This window comes from Lampris incognitus, chromosome 4, assembly GCF_029633865.1.
Source record: "Lampris incognitus isolate fLamInc1 chromosome 4, fLamInc1.hap2, whole genome shotgun sequence".
NCBI lineage: Eukaryota > Metazoa > Chordata > Actinopteri > Lampriformes > Lampridae > Lampris > Lampris incognitus.
In genome coordinates, this window is record NC_079214.1 from 48,403,812 (window position 1) to 48,428,264 (window position 24,453).

A 24,453-nucleotide genomic window follows, 5' to 3' on the forward strand; every position below is an offset into this window, starting at 1 on the left:
AATAAACTCCTCTGTGCATCTGCCAGATCTTGCACCTCTGCTAAAACTTTTAAAAAAAAAACACTGTATGATTTTGTTTATTTTGTCAAATTCTGTAGTCTTATCACTTAGCCACAACTACTGTATTTAAAAAAAATGTTTTTTGCTATAAAGGTCCTGAAACATTTATTAAGATATCACATTCATATCAGAAACATTTTCCTTGTTCCACCTACATAATTATTTCCATTGAATTACTTGCTCTACATGAGTGTCTGCAACTACGGTTAACAAGGCTCGTAAGTTGACTGTTTTCCTCCTCCAATAGATTCCAATGCATTCTTTGCTTCAGCTACCTGAAGTTAATCTCTGGATGTCAAAGCAACAGAACATTGCATATGGTGTAGTTAAAACCAGTAAGTGATATGTAGCAAAGTAAATAATTTAGATATAAATTATGCAAGTGCAAGGCACAAGAGGAAGCAAATTATAAGGCGAAAAGCATTAAATTCAGGATCAGCACACAAGTGGGAGACAGTTCAAAAATCTTTATTTTAAGTACAAATGTGACAATACTATAAGGGACTGAATTGACAAATAAATAAAAATATGTTTCAGTTTTTAGAATAGTTGCCATAACATAAGGCATAGAGCCAATAAGAATATAGTAAGGGTGCCTGATGTTGGAGCCAAGTTCCTTCCTGTGGAAGCAGATGAAAAGAACATTTAGCACCAACTTGTAAATACTGACTTCAAATATTAAAAGAAAAAATCAACATAAATGCTCTTTATAAGTGGAAGCAGGATAGTGCTAAAAGGGTGCATGTTAGCTTAACAAACCCAGCCCTCTATACACAAAAGGCCTTATTTTTTCTTATATTGTAACCCTCACCTCTTATTTCATGCAAGACATCTCCTTCGTACTGAGCTAGGCCAAGTGCGTGTCTCTGACCATGGTCCAGTTCTGCCCACTGCTCCTCAGTGACAGCCCATGCCTGTTCCACACTCAGCCAAGACAACTGAGTTGCACTGAACACCACCTGGGACACAAACTCTAATTACAAATATTATAAAACACATAATGGGAACTGGAATATCTGTATTATAAGTTAGCGCTGCCAGCTGTCATATTCACATTCCACCAATCACTGTGTTGGCAAACTAAAGTCAACAAGCTCTGAGGTCAAAAACAGACTCACCGCCATCTTCTTTGGTGGAAACAGAGCAATGGTCTCAGGGGTGATTCCCTCCATTTGCTCTTCCACCAAAGCTGACAGAGCCATGTCCTCCAGGCCCACTGGAAAGGGAGAGAGATAGATGAATGCATTGTGAGAGTAAACAACTGTGATCGTTTCTCATCTGAAATCTACTATACCTGCCAATGTCCCAATCTCAGTGAAGACTTCTGGTCCCCAGGCACTGACTGGACCAAAGGCCTCGGGGCTGGAGAATCGGCTAGTCAGCACCTCCATCTGCTGTTCTGTACATGGTAGGCTCATCTCCCGCAGGAACAGGACACTCATACTGTCATATAAAAGAAAGGGTTCAAAATGTTTAAAAGCTCTTGCCCTTTTATGGACATTTAAAAAGTGTCCCTTAGTCTGTGTTTCTGAGACATCCTGTTTGTACATGTTAGCATTGATTACGCTGAAGGAAGAGACAGACTCGTTCCTCTCAAATTTTTATTTCAGGTATTCCATAAACATATCCCACAGTTACAGAACATAAACCACTGTGTGTGTCAGTAAGGATAAGTAATACAACATTTCTTTGGTGGGCTTTTGTCAATAACACTGGAGGATTTTTGGTGTGACCATTCTCTAGTAAATATATTGATCTTGCTTGGGAGAATTTCACTAACCTCAAGCTATAGGGGTTCAGTCTGTTGATCTCTGATGGATACAGGCCACAGATCAGATGGCCAAGTGTTGCCAGATCTAAGGTTGTTAATTGCTCCACTTTTAGCTTACATCTCCGCATCACACCTAGAATTGCCGCTCTCATCTAAAGAGTAAAAATTCTATGTATCACATACACTGCGGAATAGTAAATGTAAAATAAATAAATAAAAGATGAGCTTAGATGTTTCACATCTGGACCAAATGTCAAAACCTCACTTTTTTATGGCTCCAGTCTTTCAGTGTACCAATATGTGCCAATACGCCTAGATTAGTAAGATTGACATCCTGTAGCTCTCTCTCCCCCAGTTCAGTCACCACAGAACCCAGAGCCAGCACCTGTTCTGGCTTCAGGGCTCTCACCGGACTGTAGGCCTGGCAAAAACAAAGTCACAGAACTTCTGCCGACACTAAAACATAAAAGCAACAGCTGTCATGGACCTATAACAACACTTACCGGCCTGAGCTTTAACCACAGCGATCGACGTTGCTCAGAGCTCAGTGAACTGTCCCCACCCACCACTTCTATGCACTTTTTCAGATCCTCCGCTGACATACGGCTCAGCTGAGTGGATGTCCAAGCAGAGGAAAATGTCCCTCTGATATCAGCACAGCTTGGAACTGGCACTACACAAACAGCATGAGACACAAGGGAATTTAGTGCTTTGATGGATAAAGGAGTGTTTTTTTCTGTGGCTGCATGACCTCAGGTAGAAGGCGTGCACATATAATGAATTGTTCTTTCATCTGCAGAGAGTAGTTGAAAGCATTACAAACATCCATCCATCCATTATCCAAACCACTTATCCTGCTCTCAGGGTCGCGGGGATGCTGCAGCCTATTCCAGCAGTCATTGGGCGGCAGGCAGGGAGACACCCTGGACAGGCCGCCAGGCCATCACAGGGCCAACACACACACACACACACACACACACACACACACACACACACACACACACACACACACACACACACACACACACACACACACACACAGACAAACACACACACTCACACCTAGGGACAATTTTGCCATTTTGTCATTTGAAAAACGCCCACCTGAACCTGGCTACCCACTGAATGTCTGTGGATATTTTTTTAAATATTTTGTACTTATGCTCTTTTTTAACTTATTTTTAACTTTTGGTCTTCATCTGTGTATATTTTATACTGTGTTTGTTGTTTGTCTATGTCTGTCTTGCACTGTTTGGCAAAGCCGCAGCCCTTATTTCATTTTAAACATGTGCCTGCACATTGTTTTCAATGACAATAAATTGAATTTTAATACAGCCAATTCACCTGACCTACATGTCTTTGGACTGTGGGAAGAAACCTGAGCACCCAGAGGAAACCCACGCAGACAGGGGGAGAACATGCAAACTCCATACAGAGAACAACCTGGGACAACCCCCAAGGTTGGACTACCCCGGGGCTCAAACCCAGGACCGTCTTGCTGTGAGGCGACCGCGCTAACCACTGCGCCACCGTGCCACCCACATTTCAAACAGTTTAGCAATATACTATCATTAAATGTTAGAGAGAAAGAGGAACCTTTTGCTCTTCTGCTTCGTGCATTGACGAGCCCTCGAATAAGGCTCTGGGTCTGCTTTCTGAGGCTGTGCTGATCCATACACTGGGTCACGCAGACTCGGCCCACGTCACTGTCCTCCCAGTGTTTCTGAGCCACCAGGACCTGCTCCACTGTGTCTTTATTCAACACCGACTGAACAGAAAAAGTCACGCATTCATTCGCGGTCATGGCCCTATACTTAGGTATGTCTTGGAAAGAAACTCAGACCATGGTAAAAAAAAAAAAAAAGGGGGGGGGCCTTTATCTTAAAAGTTATGAGTCATGCATGCTTTCAGTTGCTCACCAGTGGAATGGACTTGATCTGCTTTGAAGAGAGAGAAAACACCAATCTGCCCAAATGTTCCACATCCCCAACATCCCACTTCGATGGCTCCCTGGCAAACACACATATCCAAACACTGGCATTTTGATCTCCATACCAATTGCGTTGGCAAATATAAGATTTTCTTATTCAGGCATTGCTAATATTGTGTAGTGCATGCAATGTATCACCCCAACAAGTCATAGAAGGAATGCACCAATAGCACTTACATAAATAATTGAACAGGGAACAATTCAAATTAAGAGTTTTTCACTTCAACGCAATCTCGTGAACAGCTAACCATCAATTTTTGCTGGCTTGAAATTCTTACCACTACAGCATTTACAATTTGATGACTGCTGTAAATACTTCACAACCCGGCTCAATTCTGACACAGAAAAAAAATGTAGTTTGCATTCTGGTGTTTGTAAGAACTTTGTTGACTGTGTCTCTGAAATAAAGGCAAATGACTAACATCATATACTGTAAGACGCCGGTATTGAGGGCTGACTACATGGTGATGTGTGTAAGTGTGGTAGAGCTGCACATGTCACTGAAATCAAAAATCTGTCCTAATAAACAAAGGCTGCTACTGAATGCAAAAAAAAAATCTTCAAGTTAGTAGTAGTAGGTAGGCGAGGAAGACTGAACAGTACACTTTAGAGATATTTCTTTCTTAATTTTTTTAAACGCCAATAATTCATTATTTGTTAATAAAAACAAACAGATAATCAGGTTTCTAAAAAAACAGTTGAAATTTGAAAGCGTTAGCTAACAGTTTAAAATCATAACCCCAATCTAATTTGGCTTTCATGTATGTAATTTGGTTTTCATGTGTGCGTAAACTACTAATAAGACACGTTAGCCCCTAGTTAACGAGTCTGACCCTTTAGCCGAGCGGTTAGCGATGTCGCCTTGTGGTGCAGTACACCCCGTATCGAATCCCGCACCGGGCAAGAAAATAACCAATTACATTGGTGGCAGCGGTGGGATTCCGGAAGTGTGCAGATCCTCAGAAGTCTCTTCGGAGCGCGGGAGTAACAAAGCGCGAGAGCACGCTTCCGGGGAGCGATATTATGAACCCTACATAGCCCTCGCCAAAATCCCGTACCCTGTCCCAAATCTCGCGAACGGACGCCGGATTTCCGCTGCGTTGCTAAGGAAACAATCAACTATCAACTCGGTGCGAAGCAAAGCTAACGTTAGCTACCTTCAATTTTGTAATTTTGTATTTTTCGCAATTTTGGACAGCTGGCTGCTTTTGTAATTTTGGACTGCTGGCTGTCAACAACAGAACGGAGGTAAGTAACGTTAGTTGTCTGAAAATGAACATATATCTAATAAATAGACTTTCTCACATTTAAGAAAGCTGATCAGTAAGTTGTTACCTGTGTATAAATGTAAAAGTCATATTACTACAATATAGGAGCTCGTTTTGTTTGTAGTCATGATAAGGGGTGAAGTATCCTATGCTCAAACGTGGAGCAAGCAAAGATTGAGTTAAAAACGTTAATGTTGATTGTGGATAACTTAGACAGGTTAAATTGTGGGTGTACAGCGTTTCCTTGATGAGCGCTAACCCCATAACAACATATTTTCGCGTTGCTACGGTGGCGCACACGTGACAAAGCCAGAAACGGGATTTTGGCGAGGCCTATGTAGGGTTCATAATATCGCTTCCGGGGAGGGTGACGACTGTAAAGTTCTAATAAGACACGTTAACCCCAGCGGGTCTGACCCTTTAGCCGAGCGGTTAGCGATGTCGCCTTGTGGTGCAGTACACCCTATATCGAATCCCGCACCGGGCAAGAAAATAACCGGTTACATGTGTAACCTGTGTATCTCATTTACAAGTTGCACCAGAAACTCTTAAACCTAGGTCTGATACATACTATAAATTAAATTAAATTTCCTTTATTAATCCCCTTGGGGAAATTCCGTTACTGCAAATCAACCCATCCTAGCTGTGATCTGTGTAGCTAGGAGCAGTGGGCTGCCGCCGTCGTGCTGCGCCTGGGGACCAGCTCCAGTTCTTTTCCCATTGCCTTGGTCAGGGGCACAGACAGGAGTATGAACCCTAACATGCATGTTTCTTTTTGATTGCGGGAGGAAATTGGAGCACCCGGAGAAAACCAACCGCAGACACAGGGAGAAAATGCAAACTCCACACAGAGATAGAGCTGTCACGATCATTAAATTTTAGTTGATGATTAATTGTCATACAAATAATGGCGATTAACGATTTAATTTTTCTTTTTTTTTTGCTTTCCCCCCCTTTTTCCTCCCCAACTGTACTTTGCAAATACCCTATTTTCTGAGCCGTCCCGGTCGCTGCTCCACCCCCTCTGCCAATCCGGAGAGGGCTGCAGACTACCACATGCTTCCTCCGATACATGTGGAGTCACCAGCCGCTTCTTTTCACCTGGCAGTGAGGAGTTTCGCCAGGGGACGTAGCGCGTGGGAAATCAGGTGCCCCCCACCGACCAGAGGAGGCACTAGTGCAGCGACCAGGACACACCCACATCCGGCTTTCCACCCGCAGACACGGACAATTTTGTTTGTAGAGGCGCCCGACCGAGCCGGAGGTAACGCGGAGGTTCGAACCGGCGATCCGTGTTAGTAGGCAATGGAATTAGACCGCTACCCGCACGCCCTTAATTATCTTCTTTCTTCTTTTTTTATCATTTTATGCCACTTACAGTATCATCGTTCACTTGGTTGTCTAAATTGGGGATTGCAGTTTTGGAGATGGATGTTTTTCTTAGTAATTCCTACTTGTCAAACACTTGCAGCATTTCTTTAAATTTTGGTTTTTCAACCGTATTAATCGGCTGAATTTCTTTAGCTATGTACCGCGTTACACTGTCTTAACGTGCACCATCTGGTTCTGTCACGTTTATATTTAGACACTCGTCCGAAAGCTTCAGGAACAACCACTTGCCGGGCTGGAACTGCGGCGGTGGCTGTTTTTTCATGTTCGGCTAACTGGGTGGGGCGGTGGATCCGTAGATGGTTTTTCTTTTTTAAATTTGGTGTATTAGCGCGTTTGACCACCACTCGTTTGCTGCAAATCCGACAAATCGCCTCTTCCAAGTTCTCTTGCTTGTTGATTTGGCTTAAAACTAAAATGTGCCCACGTCGGTGCTGTGGTGTTTGGCTTTGCCATTATGTCCATGATATTAATGTCAACAGATGCTCGTCGAAATGCAGTAGTCGAATATTATAGAATAAGCGTCTCAACAGTTTGTTGGTGCTGATTCGCCACTCATATGCCAGGGGCGCAACAAGATGACGTCATTAAAGGAGCTCCGGTCGAACAACCCATAGTGGAAATGCTGATGGAAATATGACATTTCTGTTGGTTTCATCCAGCTGTTTTTATACAAATGAATGGAAACGATTCTAACAATTATGCAAAATGATCACGGGCAGATCAAATAAAAGCGATCGGGCGATTGTGTAATAATTGTGACAGCCCTACAAACGACCCCCCCCCCCCCAAAAAAGGTTGGACAACCACGGGGTTTCAACCCAGAATCTCTTGCAGTGAGGAGACAGCTCTAACCACTGGTCCACCGTGCCGCCCGATGTAAGCAACGTATGCCACAAGAGATACCGTAAAACATGTGTGGATTTACCCAAGCAGATCAGTAAGCAGGACACGGAGATCTCTCAGAGCCTCTCCAGGTAGGCAGTAGCCTCTCATTTCATCTAGCCGCAGAGCTAGGGCACCTCTCTCCACCACGGCCAAACTATCTCGGTCCAAGAACGGGAGAAAGGGACCCAGTAGGTCCAGAGTGGCACCTCTTATCTGCCCCTCAGCAAGAGTCTGCGAGGAGCCCTACAGCAGAGAGCGTACAGGTACTGAGATGGCATGAATAGTATTTCACAGAGTAATATCACATCCTCTCAGGGATAACCACTGAGCAGCATAAGCTCTTTCTTCTTGAAATGTCATATTTGATAAGCAATTGAGAGAATACATCAGTGATATTTTGCACATCGTGTGTGTGTGTGTGTGTGTGTGTGTGTGTGTGTGTGTGTGTGTGTGTGTGTACTACTTGATTTGAGGAAAATATATTATGTAGATTTTCTTCTTTCAGCCTCTTTATTGTAACCATACGTGTATGTAAACCAAACTTTTAACTCCTGCTTTTGTGACCCTAATATTTAATTCATAGTTCATTTATTTAGTTAGTAAAGTTCTCAATATTATATATAAATTTGCCACTGTTTTTGATGACTAGACACATGGACCTCCACCTAAAACTACAGCAACATCAATCCAATTATGCAAGAATCAGTACGGCATATCTGTATAGTTTGTCCCTTTAACTTACCAGCACAGCAATAGCCTTCTCTGCTAAATTCATCTGCCTGTAACGTGGAAGTTTCAAGAAATCAGGAAAGTGGCCCTGAATGTAATCCAGGATAGCCCTGAGAGATATATTAGAGAGCCTTTCTATCATCTTTACACTGAAACAGAGCAGAGGAACCAAGGTATTAATATATATGGATACACATGTATGTAAAGAATAAACTTATGTCAAGGGTAATGGTTGTCATGACGAAGTGTGTTCTTACGGTAATCTTGCAGTAAACCAAGCATTCAGAACATCAAGGTCTATTTCTGGCTGCTTGCTTAATTCTTCTACCACACATTTCCTCTGGCAAGAAAACCAAAACACATCTGAACATGTTACAAGAATAACATCACACCCCAGTGCTGACATGCTCTTCCCCTTTCTAACCTTTGAAAAATGCTCAGAAAGAGGACATTTTGGGGTAATCGGGGGTTGATTGAGATCAGACTGTACCTCTGATGAGTAAGGGTGGTAATATTTGCACTCTTGCATGTGTGAAGTATTTGTGGGTAAAAGTACTTGGACATTTATGGCTCCATTGACTCCTTTAACCTTGATCCAGCAGCCCATTTGAAGAAGATTTGGGAATAGGAAATTGGTGTGTCAATATATGACAACCAGTGGGACCATATTCTCGATCTGGTCCACTCAGCTTCTATGTGTGCTAGGCATGGTCTACTCCAGAGTAAGGTTCTGTTCAGAGTACACTACACCAATGCCCGACTGGCAAAAATCTACCCAGCTATCAATACTTGCAATAGGTGCAAACAATCACCCGCAAACCATACTCACATGTTTTGGTCCCGTCCAAAACTGACAGATTTCTGGTGTCAAAATTTTAACACACTTGGGACAGTATTTGGTATGAACCTTAAGCCTGAACCCCTTACAGTCCTATTTGGAATCCCACCATCTACAGCACCCAATTTGTCTTTGATAAAAAGGCACGTCTTGGCCTTTACAACTCTTAGCTAGGTGCCTCATTTTATTTAAGTGGAAACATGTTCTTCCCCCCTCACACAATAGCTGGCTCAAGGAGATGCCATCTCACATCAAACTTGAAAGAATTAGATTTTTACTTACAAACCCCAATTCCAATGAAGTTGGGATGTTGTGTAAAACGTGAATAAAAACAGAATACAATGATTTGCAAATCCTTTTCAACCTATATTAAATTGAATACACTACAAAGACAAGATATTTAATGTTCAAACTGATAAACTTTTATTATTTTTTGCAAATATTCACTCATTTTGAATTTGATGCCTGCAACACGCTCCAAAGAAGCTGGGACAGGGGCAACAAAAGACTGGGAAAGTTGAGTAATGCTCAAAAAACACCTGTTTGGAACACTCCACAGGTGAACAGGTTAATTGGAAACAGGTGAGTGTCATGATTGGGTATAAAAGGAGCATCCCCGAAAGGCTCAGTCGTTCTCAAGCAAGGATGGGGTGAGGTTCACCACTTTGTGAACAATTGTGTGAGCAAATAGTCCAACAGTTTAAGAACGTTTCTCAACGTACAATTGCAAGGAATTTGGGGATTTCATCACCTACAGTCCATAATAACATCAAAAGATTCAGAGAATCCGGAGAAATGTCTGCACGTAAGCAGCAAGGCCGAAAACCAACATTGAATGCCCGTGACCTTCGACCCCTCAGGCGGCACTGCATTAAAAACCGACATCATTCTGTAAAGGATCTTACCACGTGGGCTCAGGAACACTTGGGAAAACCATCGTCAGTTAACACAGTTCGTCGCTACATCTACAAGTGCAAGTTAAAACTCTCCCATGCAAAGCGAAAGCCATATATCAACAACACCCAGAAACGCCGCCGGCTTCTCTGGGCCCGAGCTCATCTGAGATGGACTGATGCAAAGTGGAAAAGTGTGCTGTGGTCTGACGAGTCCACATTTCACATTGTTTTTGGAAATCATGGACGTCGTGTCCTCCGGGCTAAATGGGAAAAGGACAATCCAGATTGTTATCAGTGCAAAGTTCAAAAGCCAGCATCTGTGATGGTATGGGGGTGTGTTAGTGCCCATGGCATCATGGGTAACTTGCACATCTGTGAAGGCACCATTAATGCTGAAAGGTACATACAGGTTTTGGAGCAACATCTGCTGCCATCCAAGCGACGTCTTTTTCAGGGATGTCCCTGCTTATTTCAGCAAGCCAATGCCAAGCCACATTCTGCACGTGTTACAACAGCGTGGCTTCGTAGTAAAAGAGTGCGGGTACTAGACTGGCCTGCCTGCAGTCCAGACCTGTCTCCCATTGAAAATGTGTGGCGCATTATGAAGCGCAAAATACGACAACGGAGACCCCGGACTGTTGAGCAACTGAAGTCGTACATCAAGCAAGAATGGAAACAATTCCACCTACAAAGCTTCAACAATTAGTGTCCTCAGTTCCCAAACGCTTATTGAGTGTTGTTAAAAGGAAAGGTGATGTAACACAGTGGTGAACATGCCCCTGTCCCAGCTTTTTTGGAACGTGTTGCAGGCATCAAATTCAAAATGAGTGAATATTTGCAAAAAAACAAAGTTTATCAGTTTGAACATTAAATATCTTGTCTTTGTATTCAATTGAATATAGGTCGAAAAGGATTTGCAAATCATTGTCTTCTGTTTTTATTTACGTTTTACACAACGTCCCAACTTCATTGGAATTGGGGTTTGTAAAAACCCCAGTAAATCCTTTGACATGACCTGGAAGCCCTTTATCGAGTACTTGACGATGGCTACCATTCACCCAGATGACAACTAGAGCCCCCCACCCTTTTTTTTGCGTGTGTGTGTGTGTGTGTGTGTGTGTGTGTGTGTGTGTGTGTGTGTGTGTGTGTGTGTGTGTGTGTGTGTGTGTGTGTGTGTGTGTGTGTGTGTGTGTGTGAGAAATGATTTTTTTTTTCTCCCTCTTAGTTCTGTTTGTTTTGTTTTTTTAATAGCTAGTGGGAAGAATTTGGGTGGGAAATGTTATTGGGTTAATAGGTATAACGAGTGTACCTCTTTGCCTTTCACTTGGTGTTTTTCTCTTGTAACAAGTGGGTGGGATTGGGTGGGAGGAATTACAGGGCTAATGGGTGTATGAAGATTGGGTAAGAATTAATTGGAATAGGGATTGATTACTGTTCTTGTTGCTCCTTTTACTCTTATACTGTTTCTTTATACTGTTTGTATACCCCACTATAATAGGTTCTGTTTGGATATGTATAAAACCAGTTCAGTTGGACATTTTGCATATATATATATAACAAAGTTTTGTATGCAACACTGGTTCAAAAATCAGTTAAAAAAAAAGAAGAAAGTACTTGGACATGTAAGCATTTGGCACTGCAATCCTGTGGCAACCAGAAGAGGAGCAATGTTGGCAGATTTATCACAGGAAATGTGGGTGTTATCATATTTGCACATAAATGTTGAGATTTTGGACTGATGCCTTTTATTAAAACAAAGCCATATGATTCAGGATTTCCCTCAAAATACTTAAGTGTGCAGTAAGGCTCTAAATATTTGAACATATAACTCTTGTAGTTATGGATGGATTCACTGTGCACATTAGTCTTACGCTGAATGGTATTTAATGAATAATGGTTTCTTCATAGAGATTATATGAATGTATTTAAGAAGTTAGGGTCATAAAAATATATATGTTTCTCACCAGAGCAGCTCTCATACCCCCGTGTAGCTCACTGACAAACTGCAGCAACTCTAAGAAATCTGTGTCATTGGTCCAAAGCCTCAACCAATCACAAGTCATTCCACTAGCAATGTGACCCAATTTCCTACAAAGAAAACACAAATGAGTGATTAAACTGTGATTAAACGGCTGCAAAATGACATCCAATTCCCTCTGTAATGATTTTGTATTTATTCAGTCTGCACTACTTATTCACACTCCACAATAAGCGTACTTGCAGATGATGAATGAAACAGAAAATTAATGCACTGGGAGGGTAAATTCATCTCACCCAACAGATGCTCCTGTAATGTTTTCAAGTTCATTAATCTTCTTAAACAGAAACTGGGCCTTTACAGAAAAAAAAAAGTTAGTCTCAGTGTCAGTGTTGAGGAATATGCTCTGCCATTGAACCGTTACTATAAACGATTTATAATTTCGTTGTAAACACTATATAAATCACTAATAAACAATTATAAACAAATTATAACACAATTTTCATACATCAATACAGGCTCACTATTTGGCAAGGTCAATTTACTGCTGCACTTGATATATATCCTGTTAAATCTCAGATCTTGCTCGCTGCTTAGGTTACTTTATCTTGTCCCTTTATCAGTCAGCATGTTAAACAGTCACTTTCACTAGAAATTATGTAGGCTCACAACAGGTCACTGTTGCCCTTTTTATCTAATGTGTTATAACAGATTATTAATGATTTAGAAAGTGTTCACAATCTAATTAATAAACTAATTATAAACCATTCATAGTCCCTTTATAAGGGTTATTGCAAAGTGCTACCAAACCTTTTTTATCCTAATTCTATATATGCATGCAAAATATAGACACATGAAAAATACAAACTTAGAGTTGATAATAAGCCAACTACTTGATGATAAAAATGGACTTCAAAAAATAGTAGCAGCTGTATAAGTATTTTCAAACATAAGAGGTTTTACATTTTGCTGTATTTGATATATTAAGTCTACTAAATTTTCAGCAGCACTCCAGGGATCATAATTTAGCTGTCACATTGTAATTTTGTTGTATGGGTGCAAAAATCAGTGTTAAGGAAATGCAATTTCTATTATTTAATCAATTAAATTCTATGTTTAAAGGCAGGGGTTGAAGTTAAATAAATCAGCCTTAAACTATAGCAAAATTCTCTTCTCTTTATTTATCCCTGTGGGGAAATTCTGCTCTGCATTTGACCCATCCTAGCTGTGTAGCTAGGAGCAGTGGGCAGCCGCCGTGCACCCGGGGACCATCTCCAGTTCGTCTTGCCATGCCTCTGTCAGGGGCACAGACAGGAGTATTAACCCCTAACATGCATGTTTTTCTGCTGGTGGGGGAAACCGGAGCACCCGGAGAAAACCCACCGCAGACACGGGGAGAACATGCAAACTCCACACAGAGGATGACCTGGGATGACCCCCAAGGTTGGACAACCCTGGGGTTCGAACCCAGGACCTTCTTGCTGTGAGGTGACAGCGCTAACCACTGGGCCACCATGCCGCCAATGTAGTTAAACTAGTAAATTAGTTAAAATCTGTGTGCACACATCTAATTATTTAAAAAGTATCATGTAGGATCTCAAAAAATACTGAATAATAATTTATATAGTTTTCATAATCATTTTAATTAGACATAGCAAAATTATAGAATGTGTTAACTGCACTGTAAAATGCATGCTAGTATGACCACTATGTTAAAAATGTGTTTGTATGTTTTGGCCAGGGCTGTCTGGTTAGGCTGAGAACAGGTGGTGAAAGCAGCCTAATACACTACTGGATGGGACAAAATCTCTTTCAGGTAGACATTACTAATTTATACTACCCCTCCAGACTATTGTGCTACATCCAAACTAATTAGCTTGATGGTGGCTGATTGGTATGGAGTATTAATATCCTGAATGGCTCATTTGAAGCATATCCAATGAGTTTCAAATCAATGGGAGCCGAGACCAAAGCTAGCACCATGTCTATTATTCCACGGCAGTAGCACTGGTGTCCCATTGTAGTGGTATCAATAATGTGTTTATTGTCACACAAGAGCATGACAAAGCTGACTGCACACCTGTTGTGGAGACCAGCGCAGGTCTCTATAGATGCTGATGTCTCTCAGTATTGTGTCTCCGTTCACAGCTTCTGTCAGCTTCTTTAAAGGGATCAACGGCAAAAAGCAATCTACCTTCAAAGTGATATTCTTCAAGCCTTGATCTAGAGCCTGTTGAAACACAACACCAAATTTAAAGAAATTATTCTGAGACATGTTGGACAGATTTTCCAGCTTCAAATCAACTGCACATATACTGTCTGGACGTGGACAGTTTCAATTAATAAGGACTACAGTTTCATTACCTTCTGCAATGCACTGTAAAGCATTGCTCTGTGGCCAGGCCTCAGCTCGGTCAGCAGGCCTCTCCAGCACTGGCAGTCAGTACTCCTACTGATCTCAGACAAATGCAGGTCTCTCAGCGCAGACGGAGAGAGACCTGCATGCAATGGCTTCAACCTGCACAGGGTTTCCAGGGTAAGCTGGCAAGAGGAGCACCACCACAGACACACAACAGTTACAATGCACAGTCAGCTGAACTACAACAACAGCAAAAATACAATGGAACAACAGTTCAACTTACATTGGTGTCTTTTGAAATCCTGGATAATATCTGAAAAGCCTAAAAAAAGTACAACAATATTATCTTAAGGTTTGATACGTTATGGAATAGAAACAAAATTCAGCAGTTAATGTTTTAAAGGTAGATGCCACTATTTAGATAGATAGATAGATAGATAGATAGATAGATAGATAGATAGATAGATAGATAGATAGATAGATGGATAGATGGATAGATAGATAGATACCTTCATCCTTTTTAGATTATTTCATTATTAAGATATTTAGGAGCCAGTTTGTATTCTTAACTATTTTTACAGGCCACATGTGTATGGGCTGCGTTTTATGTAGCACTTTTCTAGCTGCAACAGCCACTAAGCTCCGCACACATGCACATATGTGCACGTGCATACATGTGCGCACGCACGCGTACACATACACACACACACACACCCCAATGGTGGTGTCAACCAGCAAGCCTCCGGTTACCAGACAACCTACAGTACGTCCTGAGCTACGCTACTGCAGCGCCTATGAAAATATTCCCCTTGAAAGCAGCAGAAGCCCATAAGATTTACCATCCTAGATAATAGTGCCTTTTTAACCTTTTCACCCTTCTTTCTAAAGGCTTCTCCACTTTGTATGAGTATAACATCCTAAGACGAAGGGGGGGGGGGTTCTTTCCTAATGGCTTCATCACTCCATAATGTGCATCAGAGTGTAGTGGAGGCGTTCTTATTCATCAAACCTGGAGAACGTTTTTGGGTAATCCAATGTATTTTGAGTACATTCTTTATACATTCCATCAGCAGTAATGATAAAGCACGAAATTACTATATTGTAGCGAATTCGGGGGACAACGCAACCACAGGAACTGCCGCGGCCGGGAAGCGAACCCGTATCGCCCGCAACGCAGGAGACATCGCTAACCGCTCGACTAAAGGGTCAGACCCGCGAGCCAGCGGCCAGCGTGTCTACTTATCCATGCACGTTACAATATCATATTTCAATGAAGGAAAACGGTAAAAAAAACAACAGTCTGACTCTAACTTCTATTGAGACAAGAAAGCCAAAGGATCTACATGTGATAGCACAACACATTTACAGTATCTTAAATGGCACATAGTTTTGACAAAATCTAGTACTGACTTGAGATGGGGAGTAAGGATGTAGTCCAGGTTGTGTGAGGAGTTCCAGGAGCTGTTGGGTGGGGAGTGACTGGAGGAATGGGGCTCCTAGCTCAGGTAACAGACCAACCAGGGTAGGCAGGTCTGCAGAAGACATGCTGCTGGCATTCAGCTTCTGAACCGCTGGGATCAACCAAGAAGATAGCTGGCCACAAAACACAGTCAGCATTAAGACACTCACTCGTACCACATAGGTGGTGCTCAAATCCACACCGGATGGTATGTTTGAGAGGTGATTCAATACTTTGCAGAGGCTTGTACTGATGGTACTTTAAAACATCAGTACAAACCAAATATCTGTTACAATATGTGGCATGTTTATGTCCTTTACCCTGCCACTGGCACTGATGAATCCCTTAGATATACAATGGCCCAGTTGCTGCAAGAGAGCCGAGGACAGCGATGAGACCTGAAGAAATGGACGGAGGTCCACTGGATGCAGGTAGCATACTAGAGTCCCTAACCTATAGAAAGAAATTATCTTGCACTTTATTGTCTTGGAAAACATGGATGACAATATGGGTGGATCATGACACCACCAAGGTCCTACCTCAGTATGTCGTCACTAGTGAGATTCTTCCTTGTGTTCAACACAGTGCGCAGCACATGACGCCCCCTGGTGCCATCCAGGCTACTGTTGCCCAACAACTCCACAAGAGGACGAAGCTATGGGAGATAAAAGGTCGACATCTGTGGGACACTGGGTCTAATGACTGAACATGTACGAGTCACCTGCTCATTTTTTTTTTGTGTATGTGGCTTTTCCCCCCTCTTTGTCCCCAACTGTATCCGGCCGATTACCCGACTCTTCCGAGCCATCCCGGTCGCTGCTCTACCCCTTCTGCCGAGCCGAGGAGGGCTGCAAACTACCACATGCCTCCTCCAATACATGTGGAGTCGTCAGCCGCTTCTTTTCACCCGACAGCGAGGAGTTTCACCGGGGGGACGTAGCGCATGGGAGAATCACGCTATTCGCCCCCAGTTCCCCCTCCCCCCCGAACAGGCGCCCCGGCCGACCAGAGGAGGGGCTAGTGCAGCACCCGGACACATACCCACATCCGGCTTCCCACCTGCAGACACGACAATTGTGTATGTAGGGATGCTCGACCAAGCCGGAGGTAACACAGGGATTCGAACTGGCGATCCCCTGTGTTGGTAGGCAACGGAATAGACCGCTATGCTACCCGGATGCCGAACCTGCTCATTTCTGTAAAAATCCTGAATTGCTGATATTCTCTATGAAAATGTTGCAAGAGTTATATCAGAGCTAGCAATTAGGAGTGCTGCTTCTTACCTGGTGCGATGTCAGCTGTTGAAAATGACTGACTGGGAGGTAAGGGAGTAGCGGGAGGATGGAACTGAGAAAGTATGGTGGCCATGTGGGGACATCCCCCACCACGCTCGACTGTAGAAGTCTCTTTACAAAGGCCTGTTTCTGCGGAGACTTCATCTCTGAGCTGTGGTCACGAATGGCCAACAACCTTCAGGACAATACAGAAGCTGTGAACCTCAAGGCCCTTGAGACTTTTGGAACAAAAACAGAAAAAAAAATTTTTTTTTAACTCCATTCACTCACACACTGTCATTGACCATCAGGGAGGCTGGGAAGCTCATGATGTCAGAGACAGACATGAAGGGGATGAACTGAGACAGGTCCACAAAAAGCTCAGGGGTCACACGTGGGAACTTGTGAATGAAGGCAGCCGTCATCGTTTCCATGGCTTGTAACTCTTTTTGTGAAGCCTTAAACATTGAACAGGAGAGTCATGCAGAAATTGATCAGCACTCAAGAAAGGTACCCCTATCTTTAGAACTTGGCATGTAACAAGAAATAATTAAAATAAAACCATACCACATGACTGCTGTATGTTAACCATACAACAGAATAGAATTGTGGAAATAATATGTTCAGGTCGCTATCTTATTCTTTTAAACTTTCCATTAGGGTCTTGATAGAATGTAAACACTACCAAGTGTAAGAGAGTATGTCTAAGAGTCAATCAACTCGGAGGGCTTTTGAACAAACCTGTGTGGTTTCAACTTGAAGCTGATCCCAACTTTGGTGCATATGAGAAAGAAATCTCTTGACAGCATCTTTTTCAGCCGACATCACAAGAGTGCGAATGCTCTCTCTTGGCATCCGGAGATACTCCTGGCAAGATAAAGTAATTCCTCTGAATATAAAGTTGAGTGGGCTGACCTGTTATTAAATGATGAATGTGTATGTGAATGTATGTTCATAGCTAAGTACCTGCATCAGAACTCTGAGGGCAGAGGAGTTATCCTCTCGCTGAATGAGCTCCCACAAGATAGGCTGATGTAAAAGCAGCAAAATATTATTTGCTTATTGCTCTGTTTTGTGTGTGTGTGTGTGTGTTCTTGTTCAGCTACATTTATGAGGACCATTTTGAGATTTTAACCACAACATTGAAGACATTTTTGTAAAGTGAGAACATTTAATTTAAGTTTCCATTATTAATCCCCTTGGGAAATTCAGTTACTGCAAATCAACCCATCCTTGCTGTGATCTGTGTAGCAAGGAGCAGTGGGCTGCCGCCATCATGCTGCGCCCGGGGACCAACTCCAGTTGTTTTCCCATTGCCTTGGTCAGGTGCACAGACAGGAGTATAAACCCTAACATGTATGTTTCTTTTGATGGTGGGGGAAACTGGAGCACCCGGAGAAAACCCACCACAGACACGGGGAGAACATGCAAAGTCCACGTAGAGGACGACCTATGATGACACCCAAGGTTGGACAACCCCGGAGTTCGAACCCAGGACCTTTTTGATGTGAGGCGACAGTGCTAACCACTGGGCCACCATGCCGCCCAATTTCAGCTAGTCTTCACTGCTTCAAGGGTGAATTTCTAAGGTTATAACTTTGGTTTATTAATAGGGTAAAGGTTAAATTTAGGCATGCAGTGCTGGCGGTTAAGATTAGGGTTGGGGCTAGTGAATTAGTGTGGTCAATGAGGGGGTCCTAACAAGTATAGAAAAAAACGTGTGTGTGTGTGTGTGTGCGTGCGTGCATGTTTGTGCATGTGTGTGTTTGTGTGTTACTATTGTGCATTATCTCTCTTACACTGAAGCAACTTAACAGGTCCTCTTTGAGAGAGGGGTTCTTCTCTCTGCGAAGGAACATGCCCACAGTTTGAAGCACACTCATGGAAGCTTCCGGCTGCAGTGTGGCCCAGAATGAGGTGTTGTCGAGGAGGCTGGAGAGAAGGATGGCCTGGCCCAACCCTTGTCTCGCCTCTCCCTCCCCTTCTTCCAGACCTGCAGAGAGTCCCACCATGAAGTCCAGCACTCGCAACACATACCCCAATGCTCCTATCCAGCCTCCATGCTCTCCACCCTCAACTTCGCACACACTCAACCTATGGAGGGCTTCTGCCAGCAGTGGGGCTGGATTCACACACAGCTGAGATGTGTCAAAGTCATACGGAGCTGGGAGCATGTCAAAGAATCTCTGCAGGAAGCACTTCCTGCCCTCCAGCTCTGCTTCTAAGTCAGTACAGATGTCAGAGAAGTTGGGTTTGAATTTTAACTGCTGATAATAGAGTGAGGCATTCTGACAGATGTACTCTCTCAGCCCATGTGCATGCATGCACAGCTCCAGGAGGGTGGAGTTAGAGAACTGGTGCACAGCCCACTTCCTGTAGTTACAGGTCTCCTCCATGGCATCTGTATGGGAGACATTGTATATTTTGGAGCAATAATCTGCAGCCCAGCTGCTCTCCAGGATGGACTGGTGGAGGTCGGGTGACTCGCTTCCACAAAGAGCTGAGATCAGGACAGAGTTATTGGGCAAGAAGCAGCGCTGGAATTCTTGAGCGCTGAGCGACCTGCTGCCCAGTTGAGACAAACAGTTCTTATCAGGTTCTGGATTCCAAATGGCCTCTGCTGACAAGTGCGAACACAAGTCATCAATACTCGACTGGTTGAAATAATTATACTCCTTTGTAGACACTGCCTGCAAATATGAAAGACAGAATTTCCATGGCCAAAACAAGTGAGGTAGAGAAGTGAGAGAAAACATGCAAAACACAAATTCATGGTTTAGTGTACATTGGGCAATAATTCCCCTGGTTTAAGAATTAATATCATGCAGTTTGACCAAATTCTATGTAAGACCAACTGATGGTACAAATTAAGATTTACACTACACAAGGTAAAGAGCAGGTAGATTTGTGTTTGTTAAACCTTGTATTTAAAGGTCGTTTGAAATAAAAATTACAGCAATCAATTTCATTGTTTCCTCTTTATTTTGCCTTTAATCTATATCTATCTAAAACTAGAGCACCCGGAGGAAACCCACATTATGACATCATAATTTACCAGCTTTGATATGTGACAATGAAAATCTACTTTGCACTTTGATTTTCCTCTTCACTGACTCTTCATCATCTGAGGCACACTTGACATCTACACGTGGTTATATTATTACTACATAGTAAATGTAGTATTACTTCATATAGTGCTGGTATGATATAATTACTATGTTGCAAATGTGTACTACTTCATATAGTGTTACTATGACATAATTACTAGTATGTCATAGTAATGGAATAGACCACTAAGCTACCCGGACACCCCCTGATCATTATTACTTTACTAAAAACCAACTAAATTCCTTCCGTACCTGATGTGCTCTCTGCAGCCAGAAAGAAGAGTTGGCACACACTGTGGTGTTGAACTCGTGGGCAAAAAACTCACTACAAACATGTACCCATAGGAGGTCCTCCTCAGCCGCAGACAGGTACCAGGCTGCATCAGAACAAGTGGCATGTAGGTCAAGACCCACTTGGCCCATTGGAGGGTCAACTGACCCATCTTCTATTTCAAAAAGGTTGCAGTAGAGGAATACAGTGAAGTTGGAGACTCCTGTCAAGCCCGGGATGGATGCATTACACGCCGCCTCCAGGATCTCAGCTGTAGCTGAGTACTCAGCCTCTCTCTGGTGCTCTTTGCCCATCTCCACTTCCTTGTTCTGCAGCAGGTTGAGCCGGGAGCGGTGAGGTTTGTGCTGGGGCTCATGTCGGTGGTTTTGTCTGAGGATTCGTTGGGATTGGGTGGTTTTATGAGCTGGGTGAGGTGGAGGTAGTCTGGACCTTACTTCATGGCCCCCAGTTGGTGGGCAGGACAGGAATGGAGGGGTACTGGGGAGACCCTGGGAGGTGAAGCCTAAAGCCTGGGTGTTCCATGTCACATTATGTCTTATTCCCCTGAATATAGTACACAGGTAAATGTTGGAGACAGCAGCAGTATTATAAATATTTTTTGACTTTGCTACTAATCTACTCTTCCTTTTTCTCTCAACAAAGGCTACAAAACACAAACTATAATGTTAAGTGATGCTACGACGTGCCACAGTCATAGCACAGTGGCCTGAGTTTTTATTAATATCTTACCATAGGATAAGTTGTCGCAGGTCACCTTTGGAAAGACAAATGCAGGAAATTATTAACAGCAAATCTCAGTGGAATCAGAGAGAAATGAACTGTGGAAAAAGTGACAACGGGGCCTTTGCAACATACAATTAGATACAATTCTCATTGTAACAGCATAGCTCAGTGGACAATGCCCAGGATATTGTGTTACTGGCATCAGTGAGAGGGTAAAGAGATTAACTGGGCAAAGGGAGTCAGGGTATGACAGATCCACCCATGCCCGAAATGAACATGTTGATTTTAAAGCAGTGTCAGTCACAGAAGCTTTCTCTTTTGTGTATTAAGATGGAAACCAGGGCCAAACTAGCAACACTTTTAGAGATAGTTAACTAATTCAATAATACCAACTGAAGCATAAAGAATCATAACTTTTTATCTGACCTACAGTAGAGCGTATCTCAGTGGATCCACAGTATAATTCATATGACTGTATGCATTGCTCTTCCTAGAGTTTTCAGTTGGTGTGAATTGCGATGTGGTCCCTCATATATTGTTATCCACCCACCAAAAAACACTGGAACTAAAACGGCTCATCTGTAAAATTCTACCACTGCACATTTTTATTTGTTTTACTCAGTGTGACATTCTTTTTGTTCAGGTTGGAAAGGAAGGCAAGATTGTATTAATAAATATCCAGGTTAGTGCACTCCCTGCCACTCTATAAAGAGAAAACAACTTCTTCCTTTATTATGTCTCCTCTCTATTGTATCTGCCATCTTTACCCGTCCATCATTTCCCCTCTGTTCTTATGTGTCTGGATTTATCATCTATGTATCTATGAATGGAACTTACACTTAAGGAATGATGCTATTAGGGAATGGGCAAGGAGGACTGAGTGATACCTTAGTAGCCATGTGCTTCGTGAACATGACAGGCCTTTATAACTCACATATAGGTGTAGTTAGCAGCTCTTCATTTTATAAAACCATGTTTGAATTTACATGAAATAAAGAAGTAAAGAGCACCACATACTCACCTACTGAGCACCTCCCCTGTGGATTAGGGTGTGGCACATCCACCAGACTGCTTACATCATCAAGAAGTGCCATGGTGACTCTTGACACCTTCTTCCTCAGGTTACTGTAGACAGAACTACCCACCCTGTGGAAAAGACCTCTCCTCAACCCATCTAACCTCTGCACAAGAACAGGGTTTTTCTCTGCCAAATGCACTGACCTCTCTCCCCCACTGGTGCGTGATAGTGCCTGTAATAGTAAGGTCTGCATAGAGCCTATATCATCTCCTATATCCCATGTGTCCATTGTGTCTCCCAGAGAGGCATTTCTAGACAACACAGGGTCCTCCCTCACCGCTTCAGGAGGCAAGCTGAAGGGCTTTAAACGGCCAGATGCTGATGAACCCCTATTCTGGTCTCCCCCCTCACCTGCTGGGTGCAGACTGACCACAGGCTTCCAGTTGTGAGTCTCTAAGAAGAGAAGCAACCGCTGAAGCCAACTAACATTGAAGGCACAGTCATTACGACCCTTCAGTGCACAAATGAATCCCTGCAGGCCTGCACTGGCCTGTCCGTAGGTCCCACTGACTAGCCCCTGTAGCACAGCCTCCAGTACAGCACTCACTGTTTTCCAGTTTTGAGATAAGAAAGCCAGGAGGGGTCTGTGAGGCTGCCGCTCAGAGAACGAGATGAGACTCTGCAGCAGTCCCAGGAGCCAGTCCCAGTGTGGGCTTCCTCTCAGGGACAAAAACCAATCCTGGAGTCTTATGCTCGGTCTCGGTGGCACATGCTCATTCCACTGGTTTAGCGTAGCACCCCCTTCAGACATGATAAAGGAGTGCAAGACCTTCTCCCACAGCTGTTCTTCATCGAACCCAGTCTGTATGTCCTCTAGTTCAGCGCCCATCTCTTGGAGGTACAGTGAAATGTTGTAGAGGAAACCAGACAGACGGTGCCTGTCCGTCAGTTTGTTTAGGGAGGGCAGGCCCATGTTTTTGCTCGTCAGCAGACCAAGTTTTTTCAACCCTCCCATGATATTCCTCACTAAAGGGTGCACACGGTGTTCTTGACTTGTTTCTGGAATAGAAGGGGTCTGATGAGGATTCAAACCGCCGTCTTTATTCCATTTTGAAAGCAAATCATTGAGGATGGCATCTCTCAGGTCTCCTTTTCCTCCTGTTGAAGCCCCTTTAAAGAGAGCAAGTGTCAGCATTATGCTATCAATACATGTATTATAAGGTATAAATGTTGTATTATATGGACAAGATGAGGTGATGTACACACCTGTCTTTTCAAGAGATGCTTGTGCAAGTAAAATGATGGAAACTATGATGGTTGTGAATCCAATAGGGGCCATCCTTGGCCCTTTCTCCGCCCTCTTCATCTCATACCAGTGTACAGAATGACACACCAATGTCATATCTTTCGCTCGAGTCTGTTCCTCTCATTGATTAAAAACCCTGATATTAATCCATTGGAAGCCCTTCGTTCAAGTGGAAGGGGACAGTTGCCACATTTCCAGGGGTGGGATGGACACAGGGAGTTAAGTATCTCACTGCAGAGGGGCTATTAAACTTTAATGAGAGTCTACTGTCACCGGACCACTTTCACCCCAAATACCAGTAATCTAACTGACTCCTAAAAACCTTAAGTGGATGAATTCATCGGATAGGGAAATTTGTGATGTAGAATGAAATTAGAAAATGAGTGCAGTCTGGAAAAAAACTCTATTGAGAATTTGGCTTGACATTTTTGAAACTGAAACTGAAACAGTTTTAACCTGTAGCAAGATCAGAGAAAGGTGGTGAAAAAGAAATCATGCGTCTGTTGAGCATTATTTTCTAATGTTAAACATCTTTTTTTAATGCAAATTCACGGATTTAAATGACACCTAAGAAAGGTTGAAGAAGATGTAAGAAAACGATTTAACGTATTTTGGTAACTCACCAGCAGTTATGCTTTGCTTGTTTCTCTTAACATCCTTGCTTGACTTTTTCTGCTTCTCTAAATCGCAGGTGTTGGTGTGTTCAGAGCCGACCTCTTTTTGGCTATCACTCTCGTTTTCCCATCCCTCCTTCTTTCTCTTCTTTTCACTCTCTCCTTCTGTACCCCTCCCACTTGTGCCCTCTATCCGTCGGTCTGCATTTCCCTGTCTGGACCTCTTGCTCTCATGTCTTTGGGGTTCAGCCAGTCACATGGCTTCATATTTCATGAGTCATCTGGCCATCATGGGTTGCTTGACCACTTTCTGTGACAATACACAGAAAGTAGAGACAGTGGTATATAGGTAAAGGTTTAGACTCACACACCTCACTTATGTGGCTGGATGAGGACTCATTCTTACATCATTTGGCTCATGCCATGGTTTTGTTTAACAACACAACATGTGATGATTCTGAAATCAAATTTACAGTAAATTCTTTTTCTATGCA

At 43.0% G+C, this 24,453-nt stretch overlaps 1 protein-coding gene across 1 annotated transcript; it reads right to left on the reverse strand.

Annotated features, from left to right (window-relative positions):
• Positions 1-600: 600 nt before the first annotated feature.
• On the reverse strand, positions 601-23,234 carry LOC130112053 (stereocilin). Its single transcript, XM_056279355.1, has 28 exons — positions 22,043-23,234; positions 21,028-21,052; positions 20,259-20,841; positions 18,699-19,589; positions 17,866-17,928; positions 17,641-17,766; positions 17,191-17,357; positions 16,909-17,095; positions 16,165-16,280; positions 15,946-16,078; positions 15,577-15,759; positions 14,450-14,488; positions 14,172-14,348; positions 13,888-14,037; positions 12,104-12,162; positions 11,794-11,917; positions 8,353-8,435; positions 8,109-8,244; positions 7,407-7,609; positions 3,751-3,841; positions 3,428-3,599; positions 2,335-2,504; positions 2,097-2,252; positions 1,841-1,983; positions 1,355-1,503; positions 1,179-1,276; positions 872-1,019; positions 601-680 (listed from the first exon to the last, which is right to left on the reverse strand). The coding sequence occupies exons 1-28, from the start codon at positions 23,232-23,234 to the stop codon at positions 601-603; spliced, it is 5,844 nt and encodes a 1,947-aa protein (XP_056135330.1).
• Positions 23,235-24,453: the final 1,219 nt, after the last annotated feature.

Excerpts from the sequence above, each read along its gene's own strand:
- LOC130112053 (XM_056279355.1), bottom strand. The coding sequence starts at position 23,234 with ATGCTGACACTTGCTCTCTTTAAAGGGGCTTCAACAGGAGGAAAAGGA. Across the intron at positions 14,489-15,576 it reads ATCCTTACTCCCCATCTCAA|GCTTTTCAGATATTATCCAG; the intron begins GTCAGTACTAGA and ends TACTTTTTTTAG. Across the intron at positions 12,163-13,887 it reads TGCGCTGGTCTCCACAACAG|GCCCAGTTTCTGTTTAAGAA; the intron begins GTGTGCAGTCAG and ends TTTTCTGTAAAG.